General features: G+C 48.0%; 3 protein-coding genes across 3 annotated transcripts; all 3 read right to left on the bottom strand.

The window, feature by feature from the left end:
- Positions 1-53: 53 nt before the first annotated feature.
- Positions 54-1,675, bottom strand: DFJ58DRAFT_728297 (uncharacterized protein; the record flags this gene model as incomplete). Its single annotated transcript, XM_041385577.1, has 4 exons — positions 54-478; positions 540-860; positions 915-1,372; positions 1,428-1,675. The coding sequence occupies 4 exons, from the start codon at positions 1,673-1,675 to the stop codon at positions 54-56; spliced, it is 1,452 nt and encodes a 483-aa protein (XP_041243619.1).
- Positions 1,676-3,885: 2,210 nt separating this feature from the next.
- DFJ58DRAFT_884037 (quinon protein alcohol dehydrogenase-like superfamily) lies at positions 3,886-7,390 on the bottom strand (the record flags this gene model as incomplete). The annotated part of the gene is made up of 6 exons (XM_041394604.1): positions 6,867-7,390; positions 6,641-6,828; positions 6,497-6,586; positions 6,196-6,447; positions 5,907-6,143; positions 3,886-4,596 (listed from the first exon to the last, which is right to left on the bottom strand). Exons 1-6 carry the CDS (start codon positions 7,309-7,311, stop codon positions 3,886-3,888), a joined length of 1,923 nt encoding a protein of 640 aa, XP_041243620.1. The 5' UTR covers positions 7,312-7,390.
- Positions 7,391-8,123: 733 nt separating this feature from the next.
- DFJ58DRAFT_884039 (WD40-repeat-containing domain protein) lies at positions 8,124-10,747 on the bottom strand (the record flags this gene model as incomplete). The annotated part of the gene is made up of 6 exons (XM_041394605.1): positions 10,244-10,747; positions 8,908-8,984; positions 8,825-8,836; positions 8,619-8,767; positions 8,359-8,423; positions 8,124-8,305 (listed from the first exon to the last, which is right to left on the bottom strand). The coding sequence occupies exons 1-6, from the start codon at positions 10,656-10,658 to the stop codon at positions 8,124-8,126; spliced, it is 900 nt and encodes a 299-aa protein (XP_041243621.1). The 5' UTR covers positions 10,659-10,747.
- Between the last annotated feature and the right edge of the window lie 3,420 nt (positions 10,748-14,167).

Consider the following 14,167-nt stretch of genomic DNA (forward strand, 5'->3'; position numbering starts at 1 on the left):
TAGCCCAGGTGTGCTTCGAGGAAGAACCGAATAGAATCCTGCTGACCCTTTTGTCAGTCTTTGTGACGGAACACAGCACCTGCAAGTGCAAGCGCTTTTGCAGCGCCACGTTGAGAGACATGCAGTGCACGTGCTTGCGCAATCGAGGATCCACCCAATGCTGCGGCTGCGTTGTCACGGTTCATCAACAAAATTGGGCCGTCGATGCTGTGATGAGCCCACCAAGACTGCATGCGAGTATTACCACCCTTAACGGCATTGAGGTCCTTGTGCATGCAGCACCCCGCCCAAATGAAGAAGTCAATGGATTCTTTGGCTGACTCGGTGAGACCATCGAACTTCTCTTGACCAATTGTCAATTTGAGCTGACGGAGGGCCTCAGATGAGCGCAGATGTTGCTCTCCAGCAGTCAGGGCTTCCCAAGCTTCCATCCCACCAGCGGTTGTGATTACTCCTTCGGTTGTCTGCCATAACAGGGCTATGACATCATCAGGGGGTAGAGCGGCCAGTGCACGCTCACCACTGCACTTCTCTCTCACATGTTCGCTTCCAATCGGAGAAGAGGCGGACAAGTTTCTTCTGGTCCTCTGCATGATCCGTCAACATTCCCTTCACCTTGCTGACAACCTCCCTCGGGTCCGCTACAGCTTTCTCGCCAGCCATGCATGTATTGTATGTGTCACACATGTCATGTAGCACATCCTTCCAGCCTTGCAGCTGGGTTTCGCTGGTATGATTGACTTCATGCTGGATTCCCACAAAGCGCGTGACTCCCTTGCCATCATGGGAGGTATATGTGATGTGGTGTGATTGGTAATTGACATTTTTGTGACTCGTGCCATCACCACTCAATGTGACACCTTGATACTTAAATTAATTGAATTGTCTTTGATACCGCATCAATTAGTACGCACCATCTACTTCCATCATTTCATCTACCATCTGCACATTTGCTGCGACATCTGCCTCCTGCAGCACACGACCAATGCTGCGAGTACTAACATCTCCTTCGACAGCAATACCGAGGCAATCTGCAATAACACCAAAGACACCTCGAACACTCGATACTGGTACGTCGTGTGTTGCTACAAGCTTGCAGATTGTGTCGCAGACAGTATCAGTGATTATATTCTTGTTTTTCAGGGCAAATGTTGTATGTTTTGTGGTTTGTGCTATAGTGCGAGCAGTGGCCTTCTTGACAGCGTGTGCTTTCTGGAGAGGTGCGCGAGAAACACGCATACCGAGAGCATGGTTACGTTTGGTGAGGATCTCGTTGCGCTCTTGCAAGTGTTTGGCCTCACTCTTTGCAGCTGTGAGTGACGTTTGTGCAGCTGCAAGTGATTGTTGATCTGCCTGAGTCTGCGAGGCAGCCCTGACAACGGCCGATTGTGCTTCTTGTAAGCTTGCCTCCAGCCTTTCAACATGACTCCTGGTCCGCTTGTGGCATCAGGCGCTCATTTCTGTAGCGGATGTGAAAATTCTTTGATGTTGGGAGGATTGCATTAGGTAGGGTTAATTCGGTGGACGAAACTGTAGCTGCAGGAGGGATGTTTTCCTTTAGGAGACCTTTTGTGTGAGTGCTCTGAGCTTTCATGCGTGATGTGACTTGCTGTTGAGCTATTGTCCGTTTTCTGGAAGGTTTCCAACGGTCGTGCTTTGTGTATCGTGCTGGCATTTGGGTCTGCAGAGTGTCAGGATGTTCCATGTGACGCAACGCGACGCGTTTATTATGCTTATTCAGCAGCGAATCTTCACAATCATTGACCTACCAGCTCGCACCCCACTATGTTGCGCTGGTGTGTAAATGACCATCTAGAATACACAAGATTTACTCGTTCATTGTATTCTTGGTGGAATTTAATAAAAATTTGCTTGTCTGCCTCCTGTGCTGGAATGCATCCCCTTCTAAACCGTGTTTTTCTGAAAAGTGGCACCAAGAATACAATTGGATTCGGAATTCACGCCATTGTCCCCCTTCAAGTTTTAGCAACCGGTGATGTGTTTGAGCTGTAGCGGTAGATACATTACGCGACCATCCATTAACGCCTAACTAGTGGTAATCCCTTTTAGACTAGTCACTGTCGGAGATTGAAATTGGCAGGGTGTTGCCCCTCCCCATAAGTAGTTGACATATGACTCTATGATCTTCGATTCTGGATCAAGATACACGATCTCAACACTTGAACCTGATTTCTGTAACGTCTTCGAAAGAAATAAGTGTTGTGGTTGTAGTGTCCGTCAAACCATCCTGAAGATGCTTGCTGGACTTGCTCCCCGTGATGTGTCATTCATCGCATGGTACTTTGAACGAGTTGAATCGAGTAACACGGCGTACTAGACTGAATATTACTCAACGGACTTGTTCCAGTACAAACTATTCAAGAGCCAAGGGTTAGCAACGTGCAAACTGTCGTGTGGCGTTAAGTACTACATAGGAGCGCAAAGGAGATATGATTGTTTGAAATTTGCGGTAACTCATGCAACAGAGGAAACTTTCGATATGAAGGCGACCATCTCGCGGACCAGTTGGGGGTGACGTATGATGGGGCCAAGAGATCCACCGAGGAACTGATATGACAACAGGCAAGAGTATGGCATTCGTTCAAGAAAGTCGCAAGCATCGACACAAGAACCGAGTTCCTACCACATGTATGTACTGCAAGCAGTGTACTACATCCCATACCATGAAGCGTGCTGTTGGGTCTACACAGGGCAATAAAATGAGACTTGCTCAAAAACAAAACAGTAGCGGATGAAGCAGGACATATAGTACAACGATAGAGTGCAAACATTCATGGGAACAATATGGGATGATATAAAATATCAATTCGACAGACGCACAGTAATCCAGAACACCCAAGGGGTCCAGTCTGGCATGTATCACGGTAATATTATGTCGCGACGTTATTGCAGGTGATGGGGAAGTTGCGACTGCGTTTCTACGGTTGATTGTTTGTGTTCTGAATAGGCATGCAACACAGCCAGCCAACGATACGAGCGCGCCATCCAGTACCGGTGATATGAGGACACGAGATTGTCCCTGTTGTCCCCGCGGTACCAACAATGGCGGAAGGTGTCGAAGCAGCGGCAGTGGGAGGTGATTGCTGTGACCATGATGGTGTGCTTTGTGTTTTCTGCGCTGAGTTGTTGCGTGGTATGAGCATTGGGAGGCCGAGATGAGCTGGCAGTTGGCTCCTTCTTTCTTGCGTGATAATTTCTCTGCGAGAAAACGAGTCAGCGATAAAGAACCGTTGAAGAGAAAAAAACGCACAGGCTTTCCTGCTGTGTATGGGACCTCGACTACAGGCGGCTCTCGTAATTCGACGTCCGATCCAAGTTGTCTGCGCAGAATGCTAGAGACAAGGTTTCGAGTCAAGCTGAGAGGATGGGATCGAAACTAGGCGTCGTGGTCAGTTGGACTACTTGTCTTGGAATGACGCCAGACTGAGGAAAAGCGACTAATGATGCGCTGACGTGGTGCTGGGGTTGGGCATGATTGGGATAGACGAATACGCAACTGACAACACATTTGTAAAGCATTCAATCACAAATGGAGGTCACGTACATTAGCATCTCTCAGTGCATCGTCAAATAACCCTGGTGGTATCCGACGAACACCTTTCATATTTGGGGCTGGTCGCGATGTAGCCTCACCAGCCTGGGGAAGCGGATCCGTTGTCAATGTCATTTGGAATGAAATGTATCTGAGCTTACAATAATATCTGATGGGAGGCCAGCTTCTTTGACGATAGCGGAAACATCCCATGTGTAAATGCTACCGTTGTTGAAGGTGGGCGTGACGGGGATTGTAGCGGACATTTTTGTTGAAGCCGTCGATGAAGCTAGTGACAAGGAACTTTCCATCCGCAGAAAAGGTCATACAGTTCACCGAGTTTTCATGGTAGAGTGGCGCTCCGATGGGCTGATTGGTTTTGAGGTTCCATAATTGCACTGCACTACCGCAGTTAACGTGACGTCTGATGTGCTTGCAAGGATGCGCCCATTGGGAGATAGTGAAATAGTATCGATGCCTCCATAGAGCTGGAGATTAGCTGTTTCTGTCCAGGTGGTTGTGTTTAATTTCCGTCCCCTGGCAATAAGCGTTCTTTCGTCCAAAGTCCATGCTAGGCAAAACCCTGAGATGTCAAGTGTTTTGAGCAGTTCACCTGTGTTGGCATCCCAGATTTTGAGGTCATTGAAACCGGTGGCAATCTTTGTGCCATCGGGCGAGTAGCAAACCGCCCACACTTCTTCCCCTGTCTTGATTGGTCCAAGAATAGTTTGTCCGCTCTTGACATCCCACACTTTGAATGTCTCATCGTCAAATCCGCTCACTACTCGCCCTCCATCTGAACTCCAGCACATAGACATCACACGCTCTGTGTGCCCTATCCACGTTTTGATGATCTTGCCCATATTGACGTTCCACAATTTCACTGCGCCATCAACATTCCCGGTTGTTACCGTCTTGCCGCTCGGCGACAATGCCATCACCACCACTCTCCTTTCTTTGTCCTCCCATTCCTCCCCGACCTGCGTGCCCTTCTCCAAGTTCCAGACTCGAAATGAGCCATCCCATGAATAGGTGATGATCTGCTGCCCACCGGACAGGTGTAAGATGCGTCCGATGTTACCATGTCTTATTTTGATCTTTGGGTAAGGCTTTATTGCCGATGGTTTTTGGTATGGACGTGGTAACACTGGCATGTACTTTCAAGTTGTTCGGGGACTTGCCTAATGGCCATGGCATAATTTCAGCTCCTGATATCAAACGCCACCTGAATATGTCACTCACTTGATCGGAATACAGATGAGTATACAGAAGATAAATGCGCAATGACAGCTGCGACGGAGTGGATGTGTTGTTCAATCCAGAATCAAGTTGTGAGGGAGGTTGTTGTTTAAGTGCTCCACGTCAGTGCATCTTCCTCGCTTCATCCTCGTGTTCGCTTCACAGATTACGTTGGGCACTGGCTGTGCACACCATGTGCCCAAGCCTCGTTTTTTGATTACTATATCCGCAGTTTCTTCATCTCCTTTGCTCCTTCCCCACTAACTCAAATCCACCTCAAGTCGTTCTTCTTACAACGGTTTGCATTACATCTGCACGCGCATCGCATGTTGATGCAAACAGCTCTAGTAGGTTTCTGGTTGGGTTGCGCACTGCGACAAGGACTGAGCTCAGATAAAATGGGTTACATCTGATGACCAGCGTTTGACTGCCCGCCTGCTGTTGGAGTGCTGTTTTTGTTCGCTGAGGGGTTCTCGTGTTGTTAAGAAGGCATTCCTTCCTATCCTCACTTCTACAAGTTGAGCTACCTTGATGCGCATAGACAGCATTAGGGAGACTTGCTTCACAGCATGACTAGCATGTTTTTTGGGAGAAAGTTCTTGCGACGGTCAACAGTCGTCAGACATCTATCCTATACGATGCTCATGCAGTGAGTGCATTGATACTCTGTGGTTGCCTTGCCCTCAATTACGATCTATGGTCTATTCATAATCAGTGGTCCTTTCTGTACAATGCGCTCAGATGCAGTTATCCTTGTCCTCGCGTGCGTGTCTCTATAGCTGTTCGTATCGTGGATAGGTGGGGTTTACTAAGCTCATCTTTTTCTACGTAGCATCGCGGAAACACTCGATCTTAACATTATCCCAATTTTGCATACAATGTGAAGGGTTTCACGATCGAAATTGTCCCTTCTGTAGGACATGCGTATATAATATGATTGAATATATGAGGCCTGATGCCCGAACATGCTACACCCTAAAGAAAAACTCTACAATGACAGCAGGAGAGTCATGAAGAATCAGACGTAACAAAACAATTGAATGAACACGCAAGCCAAAATGTCACTTCCGGGCTAATATTGACCGTCGGTGTGCCAAATGGGCATGCAACAAACCCAGAGCATGAGACGAGTGCACCATCCAGAATCTATGGTGATGCGAGGACGTGAGGTTGTTCCCGCTGCCCTAGCGGTATCAGGGACAGCAGAAAGTGTCGAAGTAATAGCAGCTGGAGATGATTGCTGTGATGATGGTGAGATGCTCTGTGTTGCTGCGCTGTGTTGCTGCATAGCATGAGTATTGGAAGGCCGAGATGAGCTGGTGGCTGGCTTCTTTCTCGCGTGATAGTTCCTCTGTGCGAAAGAGTCACTGGCGAAGAAGAGCAAGAATGAAAAAAAAACGCACAGGCTTTCCTGCTGTGCATGGGACCTCGACCTCATGCAACTGGATGTCTGATCCATCTCGTCTGCGTAGTATACTGGATACTATGTTTCGGGTCCAGCTGAAAGGTCGTGATCGGATTTGGGTGTCTCGCTCAGTTGCCCCATGTGGCCTGGAGCGGCGCAAGAAGAAGGAAAAGCGACTGAGGGTGCGTTGACGTGACGCTGGAGTGGTATGGTCATGCGGCCCATGGGTTTGGGATAGACGAATACGCAACTGACAGCATATTTGTCAAAGCATTAAATAACAGATGAAGATCACATACATTAGCCTCTCGCAGTGCATCGTCAAAAAACCCTGGGGGTATTCGACGAGCACCTTTGATCTTTGGAGTTGCTTTCGGTGTAGCGTCAGCCTGGGGGAGTAGATCCATTGTCAGTGTTATTGAAAATGAAAAGTATGAGCTTACAATATCTGACGGAAGGCCAGCTTCGTTGCAATTGACGATAGCGGAAAGGTCCCATGTATAATGTACATTGTTTATGCAGCTAGTGACGAGGAACTTTCCGTCTGCAGAAAAGGTCGCGGACCTCACGTAGTCTTCATGGTGAAGTGGTGTTTTGATGGGTTGATTGGTTTCGAGGTCCCATAGTTTTGCTGTCTTGTCCAGGTATGATGAGGTTGCGAGGATGCACTCATTGGGAGATAGTGAAATGCAAGGTTTTCGCGCATGTCAACAACAGTCCATGTGGCTGTGTTGAATTTCGTTATCCCGGATCCCCCAGCAATGAGCATTTTTCCATCCGAGGTCCATGCCAGGCACGTAAAAAAACGCTCAATTGTTTTGAGCAGTTCGCCCGAGTTGGCGTCCCAGATTTTCAGGTCATCCTCGCTGGTGGCAATCATCTTGCCATCGGGTGAGTAGCAAACTGCCCACACAAATCTCCCCGCCCTGCCAGTGATTGGTCTGATAATAGTTTCTCCACGCTCGATATCCCATACTCTGCATGTTCCATCTTTCAAGTTGGATCCGCTCACCACTCGCTTTCCGTCTGAACTCCAGCACACAGACTGTACTTCTGTCGCGTGCCCCGTCCAGGTTTTGATGACCTTGCCCGTGTTAACGTTCCACAATCTCATTGCGCCATTGAAACTCCCAGTTGCTACTGTCTTGCTGCCCGGCAACAATGCTATGGCGCGCAATCCTCTTTCTTTGTCCTCCCATTCCTCCCCGACCTGTGTCCCTCATTCCAAGTCTCAGACTCGAAATGTCCCATCCCATGAATAGATGATAATCCGCTGTCCAACACCAGGCAGGTGTGAGATTTGGGTGATGTCGCTCTTTACTTTGATCTTTCGGTAAGGCATTGTTGCTAGATTCTCGTGCTTCGCATAGGCTGAATGCTCCATGATGTTAGTTTTAGTGATGCAGACAATGCCGACCACATGCATAGTCGCGTCATAACATATAAGATTCTTGCCACGGCACCTCCCACCTCCACCTACCCTCACTTCGCACCTGGGGGAACCTCGAAGATGCGGAACAAGGATAATGAAGTATGACAGGACCGGCCTTGTGCTGGCGCGAGTATACACGGAGGTCTTCTATATTTACCCACCTCAGCATAAGGCTAGCCCTCGTAGAACTTATGTCCTGCGGCACACAGTAAGTCAGTGGTTATACTTCGACAATGTGATAGATAGCATTTACCTTCTGAGAATCCTAGAGCAACTCTCACCATTCGGGGATGCAAAGCTGCGACAAGTCAGGGCCAGCTCATACTGACAAACATGGACATGAACACCGTGCCCATAAATGTCATTGTAAGGTCGCCTTCATAGGACGTACACAATGACCTGCATCAAATGGTAAGCTATTTATACGCGATGACAAACTACGATATTTACCTTTGGAAAATCCACTAGAACACTTGCCATGACACCACCTCCACCTATCCTCGCTCCGCATCTGGGGCAATACTCGAAGATGCGGATCGAGGATAACGAAGTTTGACAGGACCGGGCTTGTGCCGAAGCGAGTATACACAGAGGTCTTCCAGATTTACCCACTTTAGCACAAGGCCGGCCCTCGTAGAACTTATGTCCTGCGGAACACGATAAGCCAGTGGTTGTGCTTCAACAGGGTGGTATATAACATTACCTTCTGAGAATACTAGAGCAACTCACCATTCTGGGATGCAAACCTGCGACCAGTCAGGGCGAGCTTATACTGACACACGAGGACATAAATGCTACGTCATTCGAATGTCAGTGTAAGGTCGCCTTCATAGGACGTGCATAATGACCTGCATCACATGGTAATACGAGATGACAAACTACGATATTTACCTTCAGAAAATTCACTAGAACATCGAGGACAATGCCAGCTACATGCATAGTTGTGTCCTAGCATTTAGGATTCTTGCCACGGCACCACCTCCACCTACCCTCGCTCCGCATCTAGGGAAAAATTCGAAGATGCGGAGCGAGGATAATGAAGCCTGAGAGGACCGGGCTTGTGCTGACGCGAGTAGACACAGAGGTCTTCCATATTTACCCACTTCAGCACAAGGCCGGCCCTCGTAGAGCTTATGTCCTGCGGAACACGATAAGTGAGTGATTGTACTTCGACCATATGATATATAACATTTACCTTTGGAGAACCCTAGAGAAACTCACATCATTCTGGGATGCAAGGTTGCAACCAGCGCGAAGTTGACCATGCTTCAAACACACCTGAGGAACACACCTGAGGGGCGCTTGAAGCTTGATCACTCCCGCATCGGCAATGTAACGATCCCCACCAGAAGCAGCTGTTTTGGTATCAGCAATGATGAGGAGGCTTGAGAGGATCATCCTTGAGGGGGCTTGCGATACATCCATGTCACAAGCTCCCCCAAGGCCGATCATCCCAACTCCTCACCATGAGCCAATTGGTGGGTCGAATAGAGCAAGATCGGTGTAGAAGGGTTGGAGATGAGTGAGTTTACAAGTCATGCTATTGGCGACCTTATATATGTATCGCAGGTGTGTGCATTGACCACGCTTTATTCATACCAGTGTGTGGATATTGTTTTATATTCATTCTTGGCTGCAAAGTTTCGCCACGTTTCAGAGTGAGACATTTGCGCAACAATGTTGTGTCTAAAGCACAATGGCGGCGGCGGAGGTCCCACATCGACAATAAAGCGACATCCTGGTATGATTTAGTCACAAGATCAATAGGCTGGCGATGGTTGCCTGGTCGAAAATCTCACGAGCCTGCATCCAGCACAAGATCTTAGCGTGTTTCATGTGTCTTGAGCCAGGTGTGGCATTGACCCTCATGTGATAGTGTGAAGGTCCCGAGCTACATTCACTTACAATCTTAGGTAGTTCCGAGCCCTGGTCTGTCATATTTGGGTTAGACGCGCTGTCCACAAATCAGGCTATTGATCGGCTCATTATCGAGCAGACACATGCACGCTCGCAGTGCAACACAACGTCTCCCAGTGACCACACATCGACCCGCCCCTCGTTTCTCGCGAACATTTGTCGCATTTTTGTAAGATCAAACCAAATTCATGCACACTGGGCAAGCTATATGATGGACTTTCTGCTCGATGAGACAGGCTGCAATCCAGACGTACGATACCTCAAGTACGCTGATATCTAATTAAGAGTTTGAACAAGCCGAGTTAGCCGACTGTATTCCATTTGATGCTTCAAAGCAAAGAACGAACTGTCTGGCCGTGCTCTACATGCCCAGTGTCACCACAAACGCAGTCTGTGCAATTCCGTGACATATTTAGTTCACATTCACTGCACCGGCAAGGGCACACAGCCGGATAAGGTTTGGGTGATGTTTTTGCGCAGGTCAAGACGGTCAAGAACTGTCCATGTGGCTGTGTTGATCTTGTATTACTCGCCCAGCTTTTTCCATCTGAGGTCCATGCCAGGTCCTGATTAGCTTTCTCGAGTGTTTTGAGCAATTTGCCCTTCGTTGGCATCCCAGATTTTCAGCCCATATATCCAGCACTTGGTGGTAATCTTCGTGCCATCGGGTGAGTAGAAAACTAGTGCGTCCACGTACCCCGGGCCTGCCTTGATTGGTCCAAGGATATTTTTTCCACTCTCAACATCCCACACTCTCCATGTATGACCCACACAGACTTCACCCAACTTGTGTTCCCCGTCAATGTTTTGATAACCTTGCCTGTGTCGACGTTCCATAATTTCACTGCACCATCCTCACTCCCGGTTGCTACGGTCTTGCCGTCCGGCGATAATACTATGGTCTCCACACTTCTTTCTTTGTCCTCCCATTCCTCCCCAAACTGCGTGCCCCTCTCCAAGTCCCAGACTAGAAATGACCCATCCCGTGAAGAGATGATAATCCGCTGTCCACCGGGCAGGTATAGGATGTGACTGAAACGGTCCTTCACTTTGATCTTTCGGTAAGGCATTGTCGCTGAGTTCTTGTACTTCACAGGGGCTGGATACCCCATGATTTTGATTTTGGTTTTGGGATTCACTTAATGGATGCGCGATAATTTTAGCTCTTACCATCAAACCCCATACATGCCCACCACTCACTCAGAATCCAGGATGTATTTGACTTGTGCACAGAAAGACGAATGCAGAACGAAAGCTGTGACAGAGTGTTTTGTTCAATGAAAATTAAAGTGGGGAGGGAGGTCGTTGTTTAAACCTTTTACTGGTGCGTCTTCTTCGTTTCATCCTCGTTCGCTTCACAGTTTCAGTAGAGTCAGTACTGGCTGTGCAGATTAAGCGCCCAACTCTCTTTTCTGACGATATGCTCACTTCCTTCAAATATGCATTGACCCCTCGGCATCGTGGTCCAATCTTGCAAACCTGCATTACTGGGCCAATGCGATTCTGCATTTTCCATCACAGAAATACTCAATTTTAACGTTATCCCAACTTGACATACAATGTGAAGTGTTTCACGATCAATTTTGTCCATTCTGTAGGACATGCATATATAATACGATGGAATATGCGAGGCCTGATGCCCGAACATACCACATGCTGAAGAAAAACTCGACAATGGCAGCAGGGGAGTCATATACACGAAGAATCAGAAGCAACAAAATAAATGAATGAACACACAAGTCAAAATGTCACTCCCCTAATGTTGACCGTCGGTGTGCTGAATAGGCATGCAACAAACCCAGAGCATGAGACGAGAGCGCCATCCAGAATCTATGGTGATGCGAGTACGCGAGGTTGTCCCAGTTGCCTAAGCGGTACCAGGGACAGCAGAAAGTGTCGAAGTAATAGCAGCTGTAGATGATTGCTGTGATGATGGTGGGATGCTCTGTGTTGCTGCACTGTGTTGTTGTATAGTGTGAGTATTGGAAGGTCGAGACGAGCTGGTGGCTGGCTTCTTTCTCGCGTGATAGTTCCTCTGTGAGAAAAAGAGTCAGTGACGAAGAAGAGCAAGAATAAAAAAAAACGCACAGGCTTTCCCGCTGTGCACGGGACCTCGACCTCTCGCAACTGGATGTCTGATCCATCTCGTCTGCGTAGTATACCAGATACTCGAGTCCAGCTGAAAGGTCGTGATGGGAATTGGATGTCTCGTTCAGTTGCCCCGTGTAGCCTGGATCGGTGCCAGAAGGAGGAAAAGCGACTGAGTGTGCGTTGACGTGACGCTGGAGTGGGATGGTTACTATGCAGCCCATGGGATTGGGATAGACGAATACGCAACTGACAACGTATTTGTCAAAGTATTGAATAATAGAAGGAGATCCCATACATTAGCTTCCCGCAGTGCATCGTCAAAAAACTCTCGAGGTATTTGAGGAGCACCTTTCATCTTTGGGACTGGTCGCGATGTAACATCAACCTGGGGGAGTAGATCTGTTGTCAGTGTCATTGAGAATAAAATGTATCGAAGTGTACAATATCTGATGAAAGGCTAACTTCGTTGACGATAGCGGAAACATTCCATGTGTATATATGATCGTAGTCGCAGGTGACGAGGAATTTTCCGTCTGCAGAAAAGGTCGCGGAGATCACGTTGTCTTCATGGTGAAGGAGTGTTCCGATGGGTCGATAGGTTTCGAGGTTCCGTAGTTGCGCTGTCTGATCAAAGTATGATGTGCTTGCGAGGATGCGCTCATTGGGAGATAGTGAAATAGAATCGGCGGTGTCAAGAACAGTCCATGTGGCTGTGTCGATCTTGGTTTCCCCGGCGAAAAGTATTTTTCCATCCAAGGTCCATGCCAGGCACGTAAAAAAACGCTTGTTAATTGTTTTGAACAATTTGCCTGAGTTGGCGTCCCAGATTTTCAGGTCGACATCGCTGGTGGCAATCATCTTGCCATCGGGTGAGTAACAGACTGCCCGCATGCCAAATGGCCAGGCTGCCCTGCCAGTGATTGGTCCGACTCGGAGGATAGTTTTTTCCGCTCTCGACATCCCACACTCTGCATGTTCCATCTTTGGATCCGCTCACGACTCGCTTTCCATCTGAACTCCAGCACACAGCCTGTACTTTTTTTGTGTGCCCTGTCCAGGTTTTGATGACCTTGCCCGTGTTGACGTTCCACAATCTCACTGCACCATCGAGACTCCCGCTTGCCATGGTCTTGCCGCCCAGCGATAATGCTATGGCCTCCACTCCAAAATCTTCGTCCTCCCATTCCTCCCCAACCTGCGTACCCCTCTCCAAGTCCCAGACTTGAAATGACCCATTCCATGAATAGATGATAATCCGCTGTCCACCGGGCAGGTGTAGGATGTGGTTGATGCCCTTCCCTACTTTGATCTTTCGGTAAGGCATTGTCACTGAGTTCTTGTGCTTCGCAGGGGCTGGATACAGCATGATTTTTGTTTCGAGATTCACTTAATGTGTAGGTGATATTTCAGCTCTTGTCACCAAATCCCATACGAGTCCATCACTTACTCAGAATCCAGATGTACTCTACACAAAATGATGAATACTGAATGAAAGCTACGACGGAGTGGGCGTTTCGTTCGATGGAGATTAAGGTCAGGAGGGAAGTCGTGTAAGTCTTCTGCAGGTGTGTCTTCCTTGCCTCGTGTTCACTTCACAGCTTCAGCACTGGCTGTGCAGATTGAGCGCCTAACGCTCTTTTCCACAATATGCCCACTTTCTTCATCTGTATTGACTCATCGCAAGCACGGTCTACAGTCCCACAAGCCTGCCTGCGCCAATGCGATTATGCAGTCTTCGTATCTATTTCCTCCCACCGACATTCCTTTGAGAGTCCAACTCAACGCATCATCTTCTCTTTGGACCTTGTTTTCAACGTTCAGCATGAGTTTTTTGCATTCTTCCTCGCCATATCCTCTAATTCGCAATCTGGCCATCCTGATCACACATTTTCCTAGTCTTCATCCAATCACTCATTTCTCATCTCTTTCAGATCCACGTCTACGTACTCGGAGCAATGTATCTGCAGTGCCGAACAAACAAATTCAACAGTCTCCCTCTATCATTCACTAAGACCTTATTATTACTGAAACGACCCACGACTGACTAGCCTCGAATGTCATGTGCATTATCACGCTGCGATGGAAAGATTTGAACAATCTCATGGCTAAGTGGACCATGATCCAGAACTACATTTTACGTGCTTCATCAATTCTGCATCGCACTTTGTAACTTTTTGCAGTCCATCGTCATCTTTGCTAGAATAGATCCGAGTTTGTTTGCAGTGCTAAACGTCCACAGGTCTCAGTCAATCGGAGTCAGTCCTATTGTATCTCATCCCCATCACTGATTCCTTCATTGTTTCAGTTTGGCCGGTCTGTCAAACGCCCAAAGCCAAAAATATGGTGGTATATCGGCAAGATCGCCCTATACTTGCCTCTCCTATGCTAACTATTCTGCGTCAAGGAGACTTCCTGCTCAATGTGACGGGGTACGTTTTTCGATGAGAAAGCGCTTTCTACTGATAATTGATGTTCCCTGACCAGAGCTAATGGCGATTACCTCGTCCTCGACTTTGAATCATGATCTACT

Source organism: Suillus subalutaceus, assembly GCF_016647625.1.
Source record: "Suillus subalutaceus strain FC151 chromosome Unknown DFJ58scaffold_57, whole genome shotgun sequence".
NCBI classification, from domain to species: Eukaryota; Fungi; Basidiomycota; class Agaricomycetes; order Boletales; family Suillaceae; genus Suillus; species Suillus subalutaceus.